The 24,337-nt window shown below is 47.7% G+C and overlaps 1 protein-coding gene across 1 annotated transcript in view; it reads left to right on the top strand.

The window, feature by feature from the left end:
• The window catches only part of Tudor-SN (Staphylococcal nuclease domain-containing protein 1), a 69,433-nt gene that overhangs the window by 14,098 nt on the left and 30,998 nt on the right, over positions 1 to 24,337 (top strand). Inside the window, exons 4-8 of the mRNA XM_077637119.1 lie at positions 2,931 to 3,259; positions 7,964 to 8,217; positions 10,118 to 10,208; positions 13,702 to 13,793; positions 14,814 to 15,654. Of these exons, the coding sequence (XP_077493245.1) occupies positions 2,931 to 3,259; positions 7,964 to 8,217; positions 10,118 to 10,208; positions 13,702 to 13,793; positions 14,814 to 15,654 (1,607 nt within the window). The remainder of the gene's footprint in view (positions 1 to 2,930; positions 3,260 to 7,963; positions 8,218 to 10,117; positions 10,209 to 13,701; positions 13,794 to 14,813; positions 15,655 to 24,337) is intronic.

The following is a 24,337-nucleotide window of genomic DNA, read 5'->3' as shown; positions in this document are numbered from 1 at the left end:
CGGCTATCCTTTTCAAGTTGTGCAATACATTATGTACATTAGGTATAACCGCAAAAGCACGGCTGTGCACAACTTTACGGGAAGCACTAATTTTTCTGTTTAGATTGCAATTTCCTCACGAGGCGGGAATTTTTGCAATGCCCTTGAAGCAGAGGCTGCGGCGTAGGCTGCTCCAAGCATGGCGTCGGGCGCGGGGACGGTGTGCGCTCGAAAAAACTTCGCTGCACGCGATTCTACTGCATTGGCAGCTGATATTTTCGATGCATTGGGTATCAAGGCCTCTGACAATGGGATTTTGGTTCGGACACTGAAAAGGTGCAAACAGAGCCTGGAACATGGGCCTGTTAGTTGTATTTGTATAATTTTCCTCTGTTTTTCCTGAAATGATATTAGGTGCAATTTGTATTTTTAAAAAGCACGCTTATGAAGCTTTATTTTCGCACATAACATAGTACTTCGAATTTTTTTGTCAGACTGTAAAAATCAACCAATTGTTTTTTGTCAAGACTGTAAAAATCGTTTCAAGGACACACTGAAGTCAGCCTTTTCAAAGAGCTTAAAGAAACAATTTCTCGCTCAAAAAGCATTTGAGTTATAACATTTACATCTTAGTGACAAGATATAAAAAGACTTTGAATCACTTTGTAATTACTACAATTTTTTAACATTTTTTTTAGAGATATCATTTCAATCTAAATTTTTTGTTCTCTTTTAATTTTTGTTGTGTTTTTCTATTTTTGCAACATTTAAAACAAGTTTTTTTGTTGAAATAAATTTGATTAGAGAGTGCATTCTATTCCAATCATTGTTATGCATTTTGTTTACTTTTACCTATCATACTTTTTCTAGAAAAAATGTTTGTCTGAGACTTGTGAAAACCAGTCCTTTTTCCCATGGTAAAGAAAGAGTTGACAAAGTGTCTTGTTGGGCTAATTGGTTATGCATTTAAGCCAGTACTTGAAGGACACGGACAGAAAAGGACACACACACACACACTACGCTGAACTGACAACAGAATTTGGTTCATGAAGCAATGAGAAATGTATATAGGGCAGATAAAACGGTTGAAAATCAGCCCCGTCACATGTTGCTTTGACCGCAGCAATGGCCTAGTCGTTGGAGCATCCGCCTCGCATGCGGGAAGTGCGGGGTTCGATCCCCAGTGTCGCCGAGCGCCCACCGGTGATACAATGGGTACAATCTTTCCCCTACCTGGTGCTTGGGTTATTTAGGGTGAATTGCTTTGGAAACGGGTCTTTGATACCACCTTGAGTAGAAGAAACAAACTTGTGCCATGCCGCTCTTTGGCCACAGATGCCCTTGTGCTATAAAAATTCACCATAATCAACATGTTGCTTCATTACCCTCAACTTCCCTTATCCAAAAGTTCCCTTTCCTTTGCTATCAGCGAAAGGGACGTGCAGCTCACGCATGTATCTTTACACTAAAGATGTTGTGGCCTCGATGACTTCTCGTGTTGTCTAGTTGAAGTTTTGATAAATTATCATTGTTATCAAAATAATGTGATAATTGGTCAAAATCGAGACCAGACAACACTTCTTTCCCTCTGGCTATTAATGCATGCATAGACAATGCAGTGGTGCCCAGATGACTACTTGTACTTGCAGGAGCATGACGTGACATTTTAAAGCACTGTGAGATGTTACAAAGCTCGCTTCTTGTGCATGGCACAAAGGCGCTTCGTAGCGTTTTGGCAGCCGGCGGAAGATAGCGTCTGATGCCTGGGTTTGAGAGTACGCGCAAACTTGTCCTGGTGCGAGCGTATTGTATTCTGGCCTGTTAAACTTGAAAAAAAATGAAATATGCCCAAGTCATTTTTTGCTGTATTGGGATTCAAGTCTGAGCCCCTTTTTGTGGGATGCACTTTATACACTTAGGCTACCGCCGCATCGCACCTTCGCTTTTTTCTTGACAGACAGTTTCCTGTAATGAGTGTACGCAATAGTATTTGTATGTGAACTTAACTGTCTGGACAATGGGCTGCACAGGACGCTGTAGTGGAGGGCGCTGTAATAATATACATGACCTGGAGTTGTTTTACATGCATTGACATCGCACAGCCACGGCTGTGGCACAGCACACCACTGTTTTTGTATTTCACCTTCATCGAAATGGGCTGCTGTGGCCGGCATAGAACCCGCGAGCTCAGAGCACTCGCCCATTTGTCCTTGTTGCTTGACAAGCATTGGGATGAAGTCTAGGTGCCGCAGTGGCATCCAGGGTTGAAAGCCCATCAAAAATAAAGCTTTCATCGTAGCGTGCGCATGTATTTAACCTCAGTACCTCGTCCATACCTGGCATAAACTGATTTTCGCACAGTCTTGACGTGCTTGACAACTCATAAGGGCGGCCGTGATCATCCAGCCAGTGAACAGCTTTGATCCATGCTTCGTGTGGATGACGGTCTCATGCAGCATTCGGAAAGCCAAGGCCACTTTCCTTTATACTTTGGGAATTGCAGCCATAAGTGACACAACTTGTCGGCAATGTCAGGTGTGTGGCACTTAATCATCAGCACGGTGACTGTAGTAACACTGATGGCATGAATAGCATAGGCAGCTAGTTTGTTTACACTTCCATTGTGTTTCGCGATGCCGCCTCCGCCAGGGGATGGGCGCATGTGGAGTCACGTCATGATAAAGGCGGATTCTATGCATTGTCTCGAGCGGTGCGAGATGTGAAGGCCTTCATTTTAGATCTTTTAAAGCTCGGCAAGCGCCTTCACTGCTGGTAATGCACATTAATCGCAGTAGGGTTCTTTGGACATGCGGAAGAGCAATGGCTCGTTTAATTGCTGCCAAGAACGGTCACCAACCTTTAGGAGGCATGACTTGCAGTGCTGTTGATGGAAGTTTCATTTTTACTATGGGGCCTCTGGAGCAGGACTGATGTGCATGTCTCGTGTACAGATGCGAGCGGTGAGAATGTGGCCGAGTCCCTGGTGTCCGAGGGGCTGGTGGACGTGCGCCCCGGTGGCAAGGGTGAGGCCCAGCAGCGGCTGCGTGAGCTGCATGAGGCGGCACAGGCAGCTGGCCGGGGTAAGCACGGCCCAGATGCGGCCCAGCACGTGCGTGATGTCAAGTGGACCCTCGGAGGTGAGGACCCCCGCACCTTCGCCGACCGTATGGGCCGCCGGCCCGTGCCGGCCGTCGTGGAGCATGTGCGGGATGGCTCCACTGTGCGCGTGCTGCTGCTGCCCGACTTCCACTACCTGACTCTCATGCTGTCCGGCATCCGGGTGAGTGTGCACTGAATTGAATGAGTGTGCACTGAATTGAATTGAATTCAGTTCTTTGTTTCTTCCAGAAATACCGTGTAAACGCCTATAAGGGCATGCCCACGTATGTGCCGCACCGTGTTTTCCCAAAGAAAATATTTTTATAAAATTCATGTAAGGGCAGCACCCAAACCTTCCACGACCCACGCGGAAGTAGCCTTCGAAATGCACGCGCACAGGAGCTTCCAGGTGCCGCCCATGGATGGCGCCCGAGGCTCTCGGCCATCATCGTCAACTTCTTCCTGCACCACGAGCTCCTGCTATCCATATCGGCATCAGTATCACAGCCATAGCATCTGCATAAAATTATAAATGCAGTCAAGTCTAGAAACCAGAAAAAGAAGAGTAGGAAGGCTAGCCTTGGGAACACATGGGAACACTTCGAACGAAGGAGTCCAGGGAGACATGGGCGTCGTTCGAGGTTCGAGAGGCACTGAAATGTGATCAGAGACTAACCCACATGGAGGAAACAATGTGGGCAAAAAAAGTGCACAAGTATTAACTCATGGACGAAGAGAACCCGAAAGCTAAAAACAAAGTACCTGCAGGTGAGGGATGGGGCTCAGCAAAATGCTGGTGTGAAAGTGGAGGTAAAGGAGACAGAAAGAAAGGAAGTGGAAAGAAAGAATGCAGAAGAAATCAGCACTAGGTATATATAGGACACGAAAACAGGACATAAAGAAAGAGCGGTTATTTGATAACTTGCGGGGCAGTTCATTGATTTTTGAAGCTAGGACACGGGCTCTGAGAACAAAATCGTATAGGTCCAAATTTGAAGAAGTGCTCAGCCTGTAAAACGGAAATGGAAACTATAAAGCACTTGGTTTTTATGTGCGCAGAACTTCACCCAGCCCTCCCCAAGGGAACAGCAACAGACACAGAGAGAGCACTGGGATATTTGCTGGGGAGGGCGGGCAAGTCGATGAGAAAAGCATGACATTGACAAAGGGGAGGTTAGAAGATTGGTGGAGGAAATCAAAGGAGGGGTGGATCTGGAGGAAAAAGATAGTCAAACTAGACGTTTTAAAAGCGATATAGAAGGAGAAGAAAAAAATTAACAAGGTAGAAATTATAGGCTAGGCGGCACAAGCTGCTGTCTGATACAAAGGGTCGTGCCATTATCATCCATCCATCATCCATCCCTCCTTTTTGTGGCTGTCAAAGGCATGGGGGTTGTGGTAGTGTGGTAGTTCACTGTAATTGTGGCTTTCTTGTGCTGCTGCCGAGCGTCGCAATTTTAGCATGGTGGGCAAGCACCTTAATAGCTACACGGCTGGGTGTTTGCTCTCGAACACGGCAAGTGTGCGGTTTGCAGGAAATTCACTGTTGACGAGAAGTGCGCCCAACAATGGTGCAACCAAAAGGATTCATTGAGGAACACAAGCTGCAAAAAGTGCACTTTGCAAGGCAAGCCGTGCAAGTTTCCCGAACTGGAAGAAGAGCTGCTCTGCTATGTGATCGAAGTGCGGAACAATGGCTATATGTTGACAGCGACATACTCCGCGACTTCTTGTGGGATGAGCGCGCACCTGAGCACAGCACCAGCTCGGAACCAGAACACTCCGCAAAATAAATGCCGCTCATTCTCTGACTGGTAAGGTTTTACTTAAAAAAAAAAAATTTTTTTTCTCCGCACATCATGTATATGGGCCACACCTTGAAAATTGGCCCTCGAATCTTTAAAATAAAGTGCGCCAGTTACATGCGTTTATACAGTAATGCATCTTGGAAAAGGTCAGGGGCTGAAATTGGTCTTGACAGCTTGACTAGGCCTATGATCTCTTGTGCAAGGCAGTCGTGGTTTGTGTCAATACCTTCATCAATAGGTATTGTTCATATCAATTTACATCAAGTATGCGAACAACAGTAAATTATACAGTAGCACAAGTACACAGAAACTATTGAAGATATACACACCAATTTATTGCGTGCGTTTTCTTTCAAATGATGCGTTAGACATTAGTGCAGAGGGAGCACCCCTTTGTGTTCATCTATGACTGCTAAATAATTTACAATTCAATTTCTCCTTCATGCTATATTTCGGTTTCATCAACCGAACGATGGGTGGGACGTGTGGTTAATGTTTAGATCACGTGAGCTACATAAGAAACTGCACTGTAACATAGCTTTAATTCATTACAACACTTGTGCCAGCCTGCTTTGAGAGCTGTAAAGACAACAAACAATTTATAATGAAATGCATGAAATGAAACTTTACATCACAGCCATCGTTTGGTTGATGAATCCATAGGAGAGAAGGAATTCAATTATAAATTATTTAGTGATAGTAGGCGAATACCACGCTATGATCCATGTATTGTAATGTCTAACGCATCATTTGAAGAAGACACAACTAATTTTTTAAACAAACGACGTGTCACTTCAGAATGAGTCTAGAATAAGAATACTGGTTGTAACAATACATTGGATGTAACAGTGGTCATTCGCGGCACCGTCAGCTTTACCATGTGTTCTTTGGTAAAATAAACCGCTTATAGCAATTCTGTCACAGCATATTATCGGTTATAACAATTAAATCTGGTCAGTGAAAGTCAGCCTTGAAAGAAACAAAAGCATGGAGACGCTACAACCACACCAGCCAAACCATGCTTACAGCGCAAAAGCGTGCACGTGTGGAGCCGACTGACGGACCGAGACTGCGCAGCGACGCTGCGAAAGCTAAAGAATCCGTGACCACGCATCTGGAGACACTGCCACCAGGCGCACCAAGGATGCTTGCTTGTCACGGCGACGCAGGCAGGAGAAACGACGGATGCGTTCCCTATGCAGAAGGCCCATGCAGAGAAGAAAGTGTGTGCAGTGAAGCCTCCTCACAAGCGACGCTGACGCTTGTGAGGGGTGTGACACGGTAGTGGTGGAGCTCCAGCGCTTGTGCGTCGCACTGTGAACATTGTCGGGGAGGCCCTTACCACTTTCTTACAGCTCTGCTTTGATGCTCCCTACAGTATACATGCAATAAAGCATCTATGAAAATGTGAAAAGAAAAAAATTGTCGCGCTGTTCATCTCGGAACCAAGCAACCATTGCCCAGTCTTTCACCAAACAAATATACCATGATGCAATCGGTTCTTGTTAGTTTTTCAGGGTCATTTGATAATTTGGACATTTTTCCGGTCTCCTGAAGTTTGAATTAACGAGCTTTTACAGGCATTAAAACAATCAAACCCCTTCGGGTCTTTCATGCCAATAAAAGCTCTAAAGCTCGTCATCTTTTCTTCCTTTTTTTTTCGGCACAACCCGGTTATAACAGTGGTATTTCCATGGCACTTCAATATTGTTATAAGTGGGTTTGACTGTACTAGTGTTTGTAAACACATCACAATGCTAACAAAGCAGGGAAGTAAATAGAACACCAAAAAGAAAAAAATCAAACACATGTTAAAAAAAAAAATTATTGAATTTACTGAACAAGTGAGAAATGCACTAATGTGAACTAATTTGATCTGTGCTCAGTAAACGAGGTAATGATGCATCCGGGCAGTCCTGCGGCGGAATCTGTTATCGGCCGAGACAGGTAAACTAAAAGCTGAAATCAACAGACGCGAGAGCTTCTGAAGTTAATAACAATGACCGGGAGCAGTTTTTATTTGGCACGCCTCTCTGCTGACCAACATGAAGTGGCTGCAGGGAAGAGCATAGTCTTGCAAATGGCATGAGCAAAGACCCTGGTCTGCGCAGTGCTCCATTGCACAGTAACAACATTGTTATGTGCTCCTGTAGGATATTATACCCATGCACACAAGAAATGACAGTAAATGCTTAAGGCTTTAAGGTTGTTAATGCCATCATTTTCGGAGTTAGTGCTACACACACATCCAGGTTCAATGTCATTATACGAAAGTCATGATAACAATAATGCCTGCTAGGTAGTCAAGTTTGATCTGAATATAAACAGTGCTAATAAGATCAGTATCTCAGGGAGGTTTTTCAAATGTAAAATAAAAGTATCTTGCGGAAAATGCTGGTGTGCTTGCTTGACAAGTCCAGAGAGTAGCCATAAACTGGCATGCGAGCACACAAGCCATGAGTATATCAGAAGTGTTGGTAAAAATGGCACCCTTTGCATCCAGAATGCAGCAGAGGTTCTTCATCTGGCTGGAAGTTGTGAATTAATAACCATTTGCTACTGGTTAGGAAGTTGTGACGAGGAAATTTGCCTGCTTTTCCTGCTAGAGAAATTGGGATGAGAGTATGCACTGCTCGGGCGAATGAGTTATGGTGAACTCGGTAGGTTACAAATGGCAGTAAGGCTAATGCCATTAAACTTGAGCGTGACACCATGCGTATGGCATTCAAACTGAAGGCAGCCAGCACTTAATAGCTTCAAACTTGTCCGTGTGGCATGTGTATTAAAATGGACATCACTGATTTTCCTATAGGGGCCCAACAGGGAGCATTCAAGCATAAAAACACTGCACTTTTTGCCGTTTAAACTTGTGTAAGGGCCACGCGTTTTTTTTTACAAATTTGGGTGTGAGTTTTGAAGGTGCGGCCCTCACACAAATTTAAGAAAAATGTACAGCCATAGTTTTTCTCAATTCTCTAGTCAAAAAAAGGGGTGTGGCCCTTACACAACATTATATGGTAATTGCTAAGTGGCTGAGAGAAGTGTTGGACAGTTTTCTGGTTATGTCGCCTGTGCAGTGCCCATCGTCACGACCTGGTGAGCCCGAGTCCCAGTACGCAGATGAGGCCAAATACTTCACCGAGTCACGCCTGCTCCAGCGGGACGTTGAGGTGGTGCTTGAGGGCGCCACCAACCAGAATTTCTTTGGAACGGTGCTGCACCCCAACGGCAACATTGCCGAGCACCTCCTGCGCGCTGGATTTGCCCGTTGCGTTGACTGGAGCCTGGCATCAGTCACCGGGGGAGCTGACCGCCTGCGTGCCGCCGAGAAGTGAGCATTGACCTTTTTATTTTTTGTGCATGCTTACGTGAACCAGCAGACTGAGGGCACAGCGGCGTTATGGGGTTTTTCTTATCAGAGGTACCGTAATGAAATACGGTGTGTGTATGTGTTGCTTCTTCCTGTATTCAAAAATATGATTACCGTAAAAACCGGAATATAGGTCGAACTTTTTTTCAAAAAACCATGGTGAAAAGTCGATCCCCGTCTTATATACCGGTCATTGGCGGAAAAAATACGGAAGTCTTGCAACAATGGGTGGATGAAGTCAGCAGCCTCCATCACCATCGCCATCAGCAGCAGTGCCGCCATTTTGCGTTTCAGTAGATGCAAAGAGGAAGCTAATGGCAATTTACCGTCGCCTTCAAGAAAAACACGATTGAGTACGAGGAAGCTCACGGGAACCTGGCGGCACAGCGCGAATTTGGAGTATCCGAAAATAGCATTCAGTACTGGCGGAGGCAGAAGCTGCGTATTACAACTTGCAGCAACCAGAAGAAAACATCATTTCGTGGGCAGACCGTAGTGTGTCGAGAATAGGAAGGAAACGTTGCGCTGCGAGCAAGATCGCTGCCTGTGACTGCCAAATGCATCCGCGTGAAAGCGGCAGAGATCGCGCGTGCCTCTAGACTCACGAGGGCGCAATTCAAAGGCTCGCCATCCTGGTTGCGGCTATTCATGAAGAGGAGGGCTTTGCTCTACGGCGCCGTACTTGCCTGTGCCAGAAACAAACACGTGGGCCGATTAGTGCGCGATATTGTTAAAAAATTTGCCGGGTGTACATACAAGCAGCATTTAAATGAAATTAAATACTGTCACCATTGTGCAACCTCTCGAGTCGTATTTGTTTCAAAGTAAGGATGTCTTTCGGTACTTTTCTTATTGAAAAAGATCTTTTTCATTTTTAGATTTGGTTAGTTAGGGGATCGACCTATATTCCGGTCCGACCTATAGTCCAGTTTTTACGGTAGTTTCACTAGAAGTATTTTAGTCAATTTTATAATCAATACATTCCATTTCACCCAGCGCTACTCTTAAGTGATAATGCAATTGTTGACATTTATGTTTTTAACTTTTTATGAGAGGCTGGTTGTATTAATAAACTTGAATGCCTCACTTTTCTTTGATACACCTCAGCCACTTTCTCATTCCTGAGAAGAAGGCTGAGGTGTCTAATTCATTGGTTGGGGGCCTCGACATACTTGCCCTGCAAAGGATGCCCTCTAAGGTTACCTGACCTCCTTTAAAGCTTTTTTCTGGCCTTTACCTTTACTAAGATAAGGGTAAGAAATAGCATTTTAGGTCCTTTACACCTCCGTTTTGTTTTTTATATAAAATCCTGCACAAGACAATTTTCAATACCTTGCGTTTGGAGCACGATGCCCTTAGCCGCCTATGTGCCATAAAACACAACACAACACAGCACAGATTGCTAACAAGTGCAGCTTCAGTGTAGTAGAAGGCATATGGCATTTCGACCAATGCCAATTAGTCAAGTAAACAGCTGCTACTTCTGCTAAAATCTTTTGTAACAAGCCAGCTAGTCACTGGCTGAAAGCGTAACAGCAAAAGATCAAAAAGCAATGAAAACACAAAATCCTGATTATACCCTCATATGACAGACAAAAACTCCTCTCTAGTACTTGTCTGTAATAAAGGGGTTCAACTGTACTTGATGTCTAGAAAAATATGTTCCCTGCAGCAAAATTTCGTAAATGGTCTTTCCAAAAGATTTGCATAACATATTGCATGAGTGCACTAGGACTTGCTTTACATGAAATTAAATGGCATAATTAGAATCAGCATACAAAATGTATGTTCCCTGAAGATTGCATAGTTGTGACTTCATTACTGAAAACTTTTTTCCCTTCAACTTTCCTCTCACTCGCAGGGAGGCCAAGGAGAAGCGGCTGCGGCTGTGGAAGGACTACACGCCGTCGGGCATCCCCATCGACGCCAAGGAGCAGCGCTTCGAAGGAAAGGTGCGCAGGGGAGAACATTGAGTGGCTGGTCGTTGCGATGCACTCCACAGCATGATCCGAGCAGCAGGTGCTACGTCTGTATCGACACATTCGTGCCATGCAGCTAGACAGCAACAGCACTAGGCAGTCGGGGTTCCTTCAAGTTCCTCAGTGCATCCCTCATCTATAGTGCTCTGGAATATTAAGCAGTGTGACGACCGGTGGTGAAGAGCGGGCCACTTTTGCGGTTACCGCCATGAGCTCCCGAGGGAGGGCGCTGCATGCAACTGGTACGCTATGTTGGCCGCCCAACGTGTAGCAGTTGCGGTGATACCGGGGCTACACTGGAGCTGCGCTGTTCTCTTTGCAGCTATTTTCGCGTATGATGTAACTGCTAGTACAGTTATTAGAGGGGCTACTTATTTGTTGCGTTTGACCTGATCACTATACCAAGTGAAGGATTGCAATGACACAAGGCCAACAGGAGACAAAGGGGCATACGCAGCGCTGAACTGACAACAGAAATTTATCCTGGATGCACTGAAATAGATACTTCAGCATTGCAGAAAAACGAGAGAACAGTGACAAGTAAATCAAACCGTATCACTCCGAGCATGCTCATATTTCGTCAGTGCAGCGGTTATGACAAAGCCAATAGTTGTGCTCTTTCATCACGATGGCACCGGACAGTGCACTGACACATTTTGCACCCAGCTTCATAATTTCTGATGCAGCATGTCGTCCGTTGCCTTCTCGATGAAAGAACACAACGTCCGCTTTGTCATAACCGCTGTACCGACACGACATCCCAACGCGACATAGGCTGTGAGAGACGCCGTAGTGGAGCGCTCCAGATAATTTCAACCACCTGGGATTCGTTAATATATGCATTGACATCTCACAGTACACGGGCCTCTGGCATTTCACCTCCATTGAAATTAGACCACCGCGGCCTGGGGCCCAATCCACGAAATGGTTCGCTTTGGAACCGCGCTCCGCTGCGCGCGATTGGTCGCTTGTCGGCACTGCCGGCGTGATGACATCTCGCGGAGGCGGGACCGCGGGTATTGTGCACGTCACACCAGCTGTCAATCAAGTAAAGCGAACCGGTGCACCTTTCGTCCGTGGAACCGCGATGCTGGCACAAATTGACTAAATTAAGAAGGGTTGGGTAATGAGGTCCTCGTACAAATGGGAGTTGGGTGAAGCACAGTACTGTATTTACACGATTGTAAGTTGACCCCCCACATCACATTTCTGAAAAAAAAAAAAACAACTTGGAGGTTGTTTACACTTGGCCTTTAATAATAGAACGCGATAGCACTATCCTGCTGCCTCGCTTATCGCCAGCCGGTCTCTTCTACCATGCGCGGGTGCGCCCGTGGGCACATTCCAAACAAAAAAAGAGTTAGCCACAGGACTACTCGTCCACACTTGTGCCATCGTCCTCATTAGCGCTGCCTTTGTGGTCGCTGCTGCGGTCCCACAGCTCGTCATTATAACATTGTCGTGCAGCGAAATCCCGCACTTTGCGAACAGCCACATCATGACATCGCGTGGAACACTTAAAAATTTTGCCTCGCTGCAGCTGCCACACCTGTATCACCCGTTGTGAATGTCGAACTTGCGGCCCGGCGTGCAGTTGTTTGTTTCTTTGGCGTAAAGAATGACAGCCGTCTTGAATTTAGCCGTGAACGAGCGCCTGCCGCTTAGCGGACCCAGAGCACAAATGACAAAGCACTACATTAAAAACCTGTGAAATGCGGCTGGCAGTAGTCAAATGCGTCGGAGCCAAAGAGAAACTACGCTTGAGCGGCGTCGGCTACCGACACCCCCCGGCGCCGCTGCATTTCCGAGTGGCGGTGCCACCGCAATTAAAACAGGGACCCTTCCATTAAAGGTGCACTAAAGAGAAATATGAACTCGTCTTTTTACCCTGGAAACTTTATCTGCACATTCCAGGCATTCTTAGAAACTTCGAATTATTGTCCTGTGCGGGCAATTGCCCTAATTAAATCGGATTAAACGTCCCGGCTCCCGCCATTTTTTGAACTCAACGTGGTAGGTCGGCGGAGTCAAGCAACGCGTGGAGTGCCTTTCAGCAAGTCCAGTGGCGGCTTCGCTTTCATTTTGTTTTTTAGGTTTCTATGAATAAACAGTTTCAGTCACAGACAATATAGCCGCAAATCAGGCCCATGGAAATAAAGATACATGTGGACTCTTTGATTTATGTATCACTCCGCCGATGGCAGAGCGGCAAGCCGCCACGGGACTGGCTGGCACGTTGGTCGACTCCTTCTACCTACTGCGTTGAGTTCAAAAAAGAGATGGGAGCCGGGACGTTTAATCCGATTTAATTGGAGCAATCGGCGGCACAGGACAAAAATTCGATGTTTCTAAGAATACCCGGAACGTGTACAGTTCCCGCGGTAAAAAGACGAGTTCAGATTCCTCTTTAGTGCACCTTTAACTATCGACGCTCCCTTGAGCGCCGAGTGTGCGATTGAAAGTAAACGAAAAAAAAACAATGCGTTGTCGGCCGCCGCCACTTATCAGCGGCAACAATCTGCGCCATGTGTGGGGAGTAGGCTGGTGCCAGTTTGCTGCTTATCAACAGCCACCATCGGCCGCCTCGCGCGGGGTTGGGATGCCAGTTCTGCTCTTTGGCATAGCAGCTGCTCAAGGCCAGCACCAAGAGCGATGCGACGGAGCCGCGCAGCAAAAATGCAGCCACGCTGTAGCACGTCTGATGTCTCGTTTGTCTCACCTTATTTATGGTGCGATGCTTTGGTTTCGATTTTAAGTCGACCCCCCCAATTTGGATTTTCAAATTTTGAAAAATTGGTCGACTTACAATCTTGCAAATACAGTAAGAGGTAATGATGGGTGGGGTGGCATTGAGGAACTTGCTTGTACAGGTTCCAGATCCCTTCGCGGTGTGGCAAAAAGCAAAAATTGACTGATGCATTAAGAATTTGAGATATATGTAAAACTGACCTCAGTACATATGGACAACAGCCAGCCCATGCCAGCATATTGACCGTGTGGCACAAAGTTAGCTTTTGGCATTGTCCCTTTCCGCTCTGTCATTGTGCACATGCGCAGCACATGCCTGTCTTGAGAGGGTGCAGTACAGTTGGCAATGTTGCAGCACAAAAAGGTGGAATTGCAATGCATGGCTACAACAGTGGAAGAAAATTTGAGCCGAAAGAAGCGGGAGCAGACCACGATTCTTTGTTTAATCTTGTGCGTTTGTACCACCCCATGGCTAGTGGTGTGACTGGTTTGGCCAGCTGGCCGTTCATGCGAGGAGTGCAGTCGTGGGTATAACTAGACATTCATTTGCTTCTATGTTGCCCGCAGCAGGGGTAAGGGGTCCCTTCCCCCAGCTGCATGTCTGGAGTGTCATTTGTGCAGGCTTTGCGTTCACACTTGCAGTGGCAGGCAAGCTTTCTTTCCTCTTTCTTTTTCACCCCTGTGGGTTAAGCTTAGCCATCTTGCCTTGTGGACACAGGTGGTGGAGGTGATCAACGCGGATGCACTGGTGGTCAAAGTGGGTGACAACGAGCTGCGCAAGATCTTCCTCTCCAGCATCCGGCCACCACGGTGAGAATGTCCTCAGAAATGAGATGGGTGCTCCTATACTCACAGCTAACAACTTCCGTGGCACAGCAGCAGCGTAGGCTAGGCAGGAAACGGGACGTTTGGGCTAGTGGCGCAGAGGGGGGATGGCGTAGAGACGGTGCAGGGTAGCCCACGGCATGGGGACAGAGGCCCTCTGCTGCAGTGCCACAAGGCATCAGTCTCTCTTTGGTTGGGACTAGTTGGTACATGTTTGGCACTTCTGCGAGGGCAGGGAGTGCTCGAACTTGCATTCTGCTTGGGGCAAGGCACTCAGTTCTAAACGATCACATCTTTTATTCCTATCCTGCCACATAGCAATTGCAGGAGTGGAACTGCTGCGTCATGAAAATTTCTTGACCCTGTCCTGTGAATTCTGCCTTACATAATTACTGGTGTCATCCTGTGCCGAGCAAGAAACTGAACGTGAAAGCCTTCAGCCTTGTTTTAACCTCGGCTTTTGCTTGATCGTGGCTTGGCTGAAGTTGCCTCATGGACGAATTTTCTTGGCCAGTGGTGGCTGTCATTGCTCAAAGAGATGTGTCAGGAATCGTGAGAAAAGGGCAAGAGATGTGTATCATTTTGTTACTTGAATCAGTGCAGCCTACCGTATATTCGTGCACATAAGTCGACATTTCTTCTTGCAAGAATGACCGTCCGAAGTTAAGCGATCGTGGAGCTGACCTATTTGTGGAGTCATTGATACACTGGTCTTCTCTTGCGTGCCTCTACAGCTGATGTGTTAATTTTCCTTAACGGCCTATGGCGCCATTTTTTTTTTTAATGTTCATAGCCACCCTGTCCTTTGCCATGCATGCCCACTAACTCGCCTTTCGGGTCAGTCATTGAGAAGTTGGCTTCTCCTACCAGCTCGTGAGTTTGGCAGTGAAGGTTGCTGTAGTTATCTTGGCGAGCAGAACAAAAAATTTGCTTTATAACTTGACTTATGCTCGAAAGGTGCTGCTGAGGTAGGAATGTGAAACTAACCTGCCTGGAACACTGCAGGCGTGCCGAGGAGGCCAAGGAGCCCCCCGCGCCAGGCACCACCACCAAGGAGCGCAACTTCCGGCCCCTGTATGACATCCCATTCATGTACGAGGCCCGGGAGTTTTTACGCAAGAAGCTCATTGGCAAGCAGGTGCAGGTGTGTATCGACTACAAGCAACCAGCCTCCAACTCATTCCCTGAGAAGACCTGCTGCACCGTCACCATCGGCGGCATCAATGTAGCCGAGGCCCTGGTTGGCAAAGGGTTGGCAACCGTGGTACGCTACCGCCAGGACGACGACCAGCGGTCAGCCCACTACAATGACCTGTTGGCGGCTGAGATGAAGGCGCAGAAGTCGGCCCGGGGCCTGCACTCCAAGAAGGATGCTTCCGTCCACCGGGTCGTTGACCTGGCTGGGGACCTGGCCAAGTGCAAGCAGTTCCTGCCCTTCCTGCAGCGGGCGGGCAAGATGGAGGCTGTTGTAGAGTTCGTGGCGAGTGGGTCACGGCTGCGGCTGTATGTGCCGCGCGAGAACTGCCTGGCCACCTTCCTGCTGGCGGGTATCTCGTGCCCGCGTGCAGCCCGCCAGCAAGGTGGCCAGACGGTGCCCGGCGAGCGCTTCGGAGATGAGGCGCTGCACTTTACACGCTCACTGTGCCTGCAGCGCGAGGTGGAAGTCGAAGTGGAAGGCATGGACAAGGCAGGCAACTTCATCGGCTGGCTCACCGTCGAGGGTGTCAACCTGTCCGTGGCCCTGGTCAAGGAGGGGCTCGCATCGGTCCACTTCACGGCTGAGCGGTCTGTCCACTTCCGCGCCCTCCAGCTCGCCGAGGAGCAGGCCAAGCAGCAGCGGCTGAAGGTCAGGCTGCTTATCAAATTCTTGAATGCGCACAGATTACTGTCGTGAAGTCCGCACTGCTCCATAATGTAAAGGTCTTCACAGACTATTTCCCGGTACGGCATCGCATGTAGGGAGGCTTTACCGCACAAATGGCTGTGACGAGCGCAGAGTCTGATGAGCTGTGCGGGTGACGGTGAAGGAAACAGGCTCGGGAGTGGTCTGGCGCCTTCAAAAAAAGAAGTCTGCCATAGTGGCACACCTTTGGTCTCGGCTAGCTCGTGTGCAGCCGATAGCCGCCTTTGCCGTGTGTTGACGTGATGGGGAAGCTGTGAAAATGGAAGCTGTCATATTTGCTCACGTAATGAACCCACTTTTTTTTTTCCAGAAAACTTTGCATCAGTTGACATGGTTATGCGGAGAAAAAAAAATGTTTTAGCAGATTCTTGTGCAAGTCGAAATTTCATATACGTCTGTCTGCCACTCCTTCCTTCCATCCATCATCAATGAAAACATGTGGCCAGCTAAGTTTATGTTGCCGGTGATAGCCGACTGCGCCGGCCAATCACAGCAACATAAGGTGAACATGCTGAACACTGACCCTGAAATGCTAGGTATGCGTTTTTACGTGAGGTTAAAAAAGACTGTACGGTTATAAGTCCGTAATGCAAGTGTTTAAGCATTACGTGATGTGAGAGGGTTCAGGCATTTCTGCCCGAGTTGTCCTATGCTGTCGAAGTTGCTTGGGAGTCTGGACCTCCTGCTTCCTCCATGGAATTTCAATGTAGAGGGTATTTTGTAGTGTTCTAGTTTAAACTTCTTATGCTCCTCTGCAATGCTCGAGCGCTCACCAACTTTCTAAGCACACACTGGCGCAACCAGGCACTTAGCAGCACGCTGAGCAAGCCATCATCTCTGGAGCTCCTGTTAAGGGTGCACAGCGTCTGCCCAATGTTTGTCCAATGTGCCACCCCCGCAGGATCTCTCCTCAAAAGATAAACACGCCGTGATATTATCGAGGCACCTTGGCGTGCTCTCAAGGTCAGCGCTTGTAGACAGTGTGAAACTGAGGGGCATGCTAAGAAAAGCAGATGCTTAAAAAAAAATTGCTGAAGTTTAACTCTTCTAACCTTAGTTATACAAAGTGAGAGTGGCGGCTCGCCGGGTGATATCCACGGAGTGGTCTGATGTCGCTTGCCGACGACATTGCAAAGTCCTCTGCGTAACGTTGGGAGATGGCCCAGCATTGCTTTGATCCATGGCGAAGTGCACACTGCCTACATGAGTAACTTTCTATGGAAACGCATGCCGTCTGGCAATGGCGGCTCCAGCTGCGGCGGCAGAACTACCGGGGCGGAGTCACATGGTTAGTTGTGGGATGAAGGGCACGGTGCAGCTGTGGAGTGCCTCAAGGTCGTTGCAATGCGGTCAGCGAAACTCGCGGAGGAGGCATGCCATAGTAGAGCTCTCTCTTTAAAAGTAAATTCTCAACGACAGAAGGGGTGGATGGGGTTTGGGGGATGGGGGGTTCATTATGCGAGTAAATACGGTATGCAGCTAGGCTATTTCCTGGCCCGGCGATGGAGGTGCGACAATGTGATGTGGAGGCCTGCCGATCGTCGTTTCACCTCCTATAGTTCATACATAAAAGGTGTGCTGACAACAATGTGCTGCTGTGCAATTCAGGCCTGAGAACGGATTACTTGCTGGTTCGGTGAAGTAGCACCGCAGCAGCCTTACAAGAGCCACCGTCAGTCACCTCATAAAAGTGCATACATATTCGCGACGGATATTTCGTACTTTAAAGGTGTGAAAGTTCGATTTTTCGAACTAATTTCAGTCGCCTGCAGGCCAAAATCGGCCATCTTAGCGTCTTTTCGCCGGTTCTAAAGGCGCCATCTTGGATTGAGGTGGGTTTGCTCTGCAGTTGGATTGGCTTGGCATACTTTCGGTGCCTCATTTTTGCCAGTAGAGGTCCCTGCGATCTCTGACACTTCGAGGTGGCAGTCGTATTGTCATCGCCGTCAACTTGCTTTTGTCGCCAAGGTTGTCGCGGGCAGTTTTCGCTTGTCTCACACAATTAAAATTGGTTGTTGGGGCTCGGCGGACACCTGAACCGCGTATTAAGGGAAGGGATGAAGGAGGGACTGAGAGAAGAAAGTTAGAAAGAGGTACCATAGTGGAGGGCTCGGGAATAATTTCAACCACCAGGAGATCTTTACGTGCACTGACATCGCACAGCCCACGGGCACCTTTGCGTTTCGCCTCTATCGAAACGTGGCTGCCGCGGTCTGGTTCGAACCCGGGTACTCCGGATCAGTAGCCGAGCTGCCTAACCACTGAGCCACCGCGGCGGGTCTCATACGTTCGTCATTCACCGTTTCGTCACTTGGATTTCTCCGACTGCGTCGACCGAGTAGCGCTTCGTCTTCACGAAGTTACGTCCGTTCGCCGTTTTGTGATTGCGTCCGACGGTTCCACCGCTTTGAACGAAAAGTGCCTTGTCTTTGCGTGTGTTTGACGAGCGGTGAGGTGCACACTCGGGTTGTGGACAACATGGCCACGCCGGTGCTGCCGGGTCCATCAGGAAGTACAGCAAAATCTCGTTACTACGAACATCAAATTAACGAAATTTTCAGATTTACGATTTTTTTTTAAATCCCTTCCAAAATGCCTATATTTTCAATGTAAAAAACTTTCAGTACTACGAATTTCAGATTACCGAATATTTCAGAATAACGTATGTAATTTAATCTCGCAATCGTCGCAGTGTCACCATGTTGACAGCGAACGGTAGGATCTGCAAAGTTATCGGAGCTGTGATTGTGTTGTGCATTAGCTTTGCTGACAATGAGTCCTCCTGGCCCCCGCGTTAAAAAGAAGCGACGCCAGTTTTCGCTTAAAGAAAAAGCGGACATTCTGTCACAGCTGTTATGCGGGAAAAAAGCAAGTGGGCTTGCGCAGGGGGCTTGACATCACACCGTCAACAATGGCAACAATGCTCAAAGATCGGGACAAGATCATAAAACAACATCGAGAGTCGCAGCTGGCTCCCTCAAGAAAACGTCTGCGGCTGGGCAACTACTGTGGACAACGACTTATGTGGACAGCGACTTTGCAATTACAGTACAACCTCGTTAATTCGAAGTCATTGGGACCGCGAGAAATCTTCGAATTAAGCGGGTTTTTGAATTAACCGAACACACCAAGAAATACGACTTAGGCAGAAAAATTCGTTGCAGGAACGTGCTACCTTTATTTGGCATATTTTGAATTACTACTGAAAATAATCAGAGATGCTGGTTTGCCGCGTCCGGTAGTTTGCGGCTCCGAAGGTCATGCTCTCGAGTTGGCCAACTAGGTGAAACATCTCTGTACTTCCACCGTGGCACTCAACGAAACTGCGGATAACGTTCAGTGATCCGATAACCTCACCGAGTGCAGGTGCTCGGGGAGGCTCGTCGGTGTCGTCGTCGCTATTGTCGCTGTCATCGCGCTTGTTCGTAACAGCAGTAATCTCACTCTCCAAATCAGAGTAGCCTGTCTGCTCTTCGCTCTCAAAGTTGAGATACTCGGCAAAGCCGACTGTGTTGGACTCACCCTCCTCTGCGCAGAGTGCATTGATGCGGTCGCAATACTCTGCTCCTTCTTCGTCAAGCATAGCACATGGGTAGTCTGCATCGGCATCAACGGTGCTTTCACTGGAAAAACCAGCGTGTTCAAAACAACGCCTGATCAATGCGGGCTCCACTTGTTTCCAAGCGTACACCATGAGGCATATGGCTCCAAGGAGGTCGATGGAGTACTCCTTGCCATTGTCGTAGCAAAGGAGCATGCGCTTGAGCAGGTGGTGCCGATAAATCTTCCTAGTGTGGTGAATGAGGCCTTGGTCCATCGGCTGTGAGATCGAAGTGGTGTTCGGAGGTAAAAATACCATCCTGATGGCCTGGAGATGTGGGATGTCGCCATGTGCCGGGCAGTTGTCGACGACAAACAGGACATTCCTGCCTGTGGCCGCGAACTTGCGGTCAAGTTGCCGCACGTACTCCTCAAATATTGCACCTGTCATCCAGGCTTCCCCGTCTTCCCGACAACCAGTAGAGGCAGCTTGTGTTTACCGCACATGTTCGCGCCAAACAGCACAGTAATCCTGTCCTTGGCCTGTTTCCTACCCTTGATGGCGGTGTTCTTCACTGCGAATGTTTTTGTTGGCAGCATCTTATAAAAAAGTGCAGCCTCATCAAGGTTGTAAACGTCGTCTGCACCGTACTCGCTAAGCAGCGGCGCCAATGTGTGGTTTTTCCAATCTTCGACAACGCTCTCGTTAGTGCTGCCGCTCTCACCACAGACGGTCAGAAAGGTTAAATTATTGCGTTCTTTAAAACGGCAAAACCATCCATTACTGCACTTAAATTCTTCGTGCCCAAGTTGTAGAGCTAGGTCGTTGGCCTTCTCCCGCAGTAGCGTTCCATTGACGGGAAGGTGGGCTGCGTTTGCTTTCTGCAGCCAGCGAAGCAGAGCAGATTCCACATCTTGATACGTGGGAGCCCGCACTCGTGACCGCTTCGAAGAATATGTCTTGCCGTAAGCCTCTAGTATTTTTGACTTGTTGCTCAATATTGTGGACAACGTCGAGAGGGGCACGCCATGCCTTTTGGCCAACTCGGTCTTCGAACAAGCGCTCTTGCCTGCTTCCTGGATCAAGCAGAACTTCTGCTGCAGCGTTAAAGTCTCGTACTTTGGCATTTCGTCCACTGCTACGGTCAAAATGCTAGCACTTCTGCACAGTCCCCGCAAAAAACAACGGCACAGTAGCCGACCCCCAAACGCGGCGCGCAACACAAAGAAATGGCGCAGGCGAGACCTGCGTCCCTGTGTGGCGGTGGTGGCGGTGTACTTGCAGCGTCGGAAGCACGGGGGAAAAGTGGACGAGGCACGCCATGGGACGGAGTGGGCTCGAGATCACGTGATAAAAACTGGTATGCCCGCCGCGCTGCAGTGAAGCACGTCTTCTCCTCTGCAGGCGCGCGTTTCGGCGGTCCGCGAGGTGCACTGCGGACCGATTTTTGTGCCGAGAGTGCTCCGGCTGGGGCGCTTCGCCTACAAATCATCGCCGTTGCTATGTGGCTTTGCCTCGCGGCTCTGTAGGGCCGTCGTTTCGCCGGGTTTGCGGCGAAACATGGATCAGGCATTGCCGCATAGCACCCCAAATTTTTGAATTAACCGGGCTGGCGCAGGCCACCTGTTCGAATTATCCGGCCAAATTTACATTGGAAAACACGGGACCGCAGAAAACCTTCGAATTATCCGGGATTTCGAATTAACCGAGTTCGAATTATCGAGGTTTTACTGTATGTGGACAGCGACAGCGCGGCGGCTACATCCGCGGAGCTCACCACCGAAGACATCGTGAATCAAGTGCATGAGCAAGAAGAATGTAGTAGCAATGAAGACGATGCCAACACTGGGTCAGCGCAAGAAAAGGAAGAGATTGTTTCCGGCTCGGATGTCCTATGGTGACTTCCAATCACAGAGTTGGAGCACTTCTGGAGCAATGTTTCCTGCTCTATTCGGAGGAAATGTATTCCAAACGCATATCTGAGGTACGGATCGCGTCTTCCAATCGTAAACCGGGAGCGGTTGCCGAGCCTAGATAGCTCCTTGGAGCAGTTGGGACTGCTCCACCGAAATCGGTGGATCCGACCGGAAGTTTGAGTGACGTTCTTTTTCAGCAGCGCCCTACATGCTCTGGCCAGAGCAAGTGTATTCCAATCGCAATTTCAGGTCGCGCGCTCTGCACCGGATTCAGGCGCTCTGTCACATAGCGTGCAGACCGCTCCGGGCCTGCGATTGGAATTCACCACTAGTCTTTCTAGAGATGACCCTATCATCCCTCGGGCGCTGCCAAGATGTTCCCGATGACATGCACAGGAAGGTCGAGGATGTCGAGGCCTTGGTCCTGCAGCGCTTGTCGTCTACTCGCCAGAAGAAGATAACAGACTTCTTCAAGCAATAAATTGTACTTAAACTGTGCCCAGCGTTATCGTTTATTATTTACTTACCAACACGTAAATCTGCTGCCAAGGTACAAAATATTAGTTATTGTGATGCATTACTGACATGAAAATAATGGTTTTTCAGTACTACGATATTTCAAAACAACGAATTAAATTCGGCGGTCCCGTGAAGTTCGTTGTTACGAGATTCTACTGTATTCAACTAAACGCCGCGACCTTGCTCTCTAGCGTGTACAGTGAAAGCTTAGCTTTGGCAAAAATACAGGCACAAATCGTCACCAGCAAGAAAAATTTGCCACAAGGTAAAATCAGTGACTTTTTTAAGCCGATTTCATCTCAATAAACTGATGTTTCTGTACTTCACGGATTTTCCGGACTGTTCGATTATTCAGACCATTTCTCAGGTCCCTTCGAGTCGGAAAAATTGGTCGACGACTGTTTATCCCACCCTCAAATTGGACATACACTCTTCACATTCTCATGAAACAAAGAAAGCCTGTGCGATTTCTGTGGTGAAACGGCCACAGGAAGTGGCATCCGAGTTTCTTGCAGAATGCTTGTGAAACTAATAAAAGCACAGCATTTCACAATATTTTGCAACAAATGCATTGCTTTCCTCTCCATCTTGCTCTTGGGAGAAAAGCAATAGTAGACGTATCGTGAGTTTGGTTCCTAAGAGAACGAAATGTTATGAACAAACTGAAATTTTCATATTTGTGGTCGGTTAGCACAAGAGAGTTTTTTTCTAACCTCACGTTGCACATATAGTAGCCTTAGCTGTTTCATCATCATCAGCCTGACTGCGCCCACTGCAGGAAAAAGGCCTCTTCCATATCCATTTTATTATCCTGTTGTACAGTAAAACATTGTTAATTCAGACTTCAAGGGGGGGGGGGGGGGGGTTGAAATGTCCAAATTGTGTAAATGTTGATTTATCGAATGGCCCTCCCGAACTGCCAAAAACAGTTTGCATGAAAGTGAAATTCATTTGCTGGGAACCTAGACAATTGTTACCCCTTTTTAAGGTGAAAACTGCGCGACAGCAGCAATTTCTTGCAGTTCCGTGACATGCTCTAATTCATGCACGCTATTGGGAGTGTCGGAAGCAGAAGTGCGCCACTATGATAAGGGTCTTCTCGGCTTCTTACAGTGTGTGAAACGGTAGCACTAGAGCTTCTTTGGTTGTGGCATCACAAGTTAAGATTCTTCACAACAGAAACGGTGAACAGCACGTGGCGAGCGTGGAGTTAGGCACTCTAGAAAAACGAAAAAACCACTCGGACAGAACTGAGGGAAGCGTGGATTGTCGCTGGAGCAACAAGACACCTGTGAAAAACAAACAGAAAAGATCAGCGACAAGAAAGTTGTCGTATCAAGCGGTGCGTGGCTTGGCTGGCTTGCTGATATGTGCAGCTGAGAGCTGCCATTGCTGCAGGCTGGCAGGTAAGCTCTGAAAACAAAACCACGCAGCCAGACTGTCAGCCTCTTGACGGGAACCTGCAGACTGTCACCGCTCCTGCCTTTCTGTGTACGTCATAGGTGCTCGGTAGACAACGTGATATGCAATTCAAACCTGTGAACGAATATTTGGACAGCCGCCTGTCGAGCACGTCATACCTCAACACAGCGCCCTTCGGTGGCTCTTCCGAATTAATAGATGTGTGCCCCATGGCATCCGAATAAGTGAGCGTCTGTCAACAAAGATTTGCATAGACATTTGGTGGGACTCCGACAGCAGTCCGAATTATCCGAATTAACGAGGTTTTACTGCACTGTGCCAGCTGCGGCCACCTCATCCCTGCAGACTTGTGAATATCATCGTCATCCCCCTGACTTTCTGCCACACCCTGCTACACTTTGCCTTCCCTTGGTATCCCCTCCATTACCCTATAAGGGCCCATCAGTTGTCTCCCATCGCACCACATGCCCATTTCCCCTTCTTGATTTCGACCCACTCTGCTCTCTCTTCTTGTCACTTAATTGGGGAAGTTGGTCATAGAAGAAAAATTTTAATTAATGAGGTCATAATTCTGAAATCATCAGGGAACATGTATTCTTGTTAGCCGATTCTTCATATGTCATTTAATTTAGAGTATAACTAGTCGTTGTGCACTTATGTGATGTAATTTTTTTTTGCCAAGAGCTTTTAAGAAATTTTGTGGCAAGGAACATGCTGGCATGTATGTCATCGGTTTGTCTTGACATCAAGGAATGCACTAAGGGTAAGATTCTCATCCTGCCTATCATAGAACATGAGTCACATGGAGTTTTGAACGTGACACTTCAGTTCAGAAACGGAAGGAAAATGTGTATTCCTGTTTCTAGAGTGGCAACTTCGGAGCTTGTAACTCGGCTCTTTTGATAGGCAGGATGACAGTTCTAGCCTTATTGCATTCCTTGGTGTCATGAAAAAGTAATGGCACGCATTTTAGCAAGTTCCTGGCCACAGAATTTCTGAAAGCTCTCGGTAACAAATTAAATAATGAAATTAAATGGCATATTTGGAATCTGCACACAGATAGTATGTTCTCTGAAAACTTCATAATTGGGACTATGATTAAATTTTCTTTTAAGACCAGCTTCCCCCCTTAATCTTGCATTGTGCCATTTTTCTTTTCGTACCTCACTGTGCTGTCCTCAATTCAAGGTAGGGTGAGACTTTGAAAATGAGTTTCAAACAGCAGTTG

This window comes from Amblyomma americanum, chromosome 9, assembly GCF_052857255.1.
Source record: "Amblyomma americanum isolate KBUSLIRL-KWMA chromosome 9, ASM5285725v1, whole genome shotgun sequence".
NCBI lineage: Eukaryota > Metazoa > Arthropoda > Arachnida > Ixodida > Ixodidae > Amblyomma > Amblyomma americanum.
The sequence above is the reverse complement of the archived record's forward strand: the minus strand, read 5'-3'. Positions and strand labels throughout refer to the sequence as shown.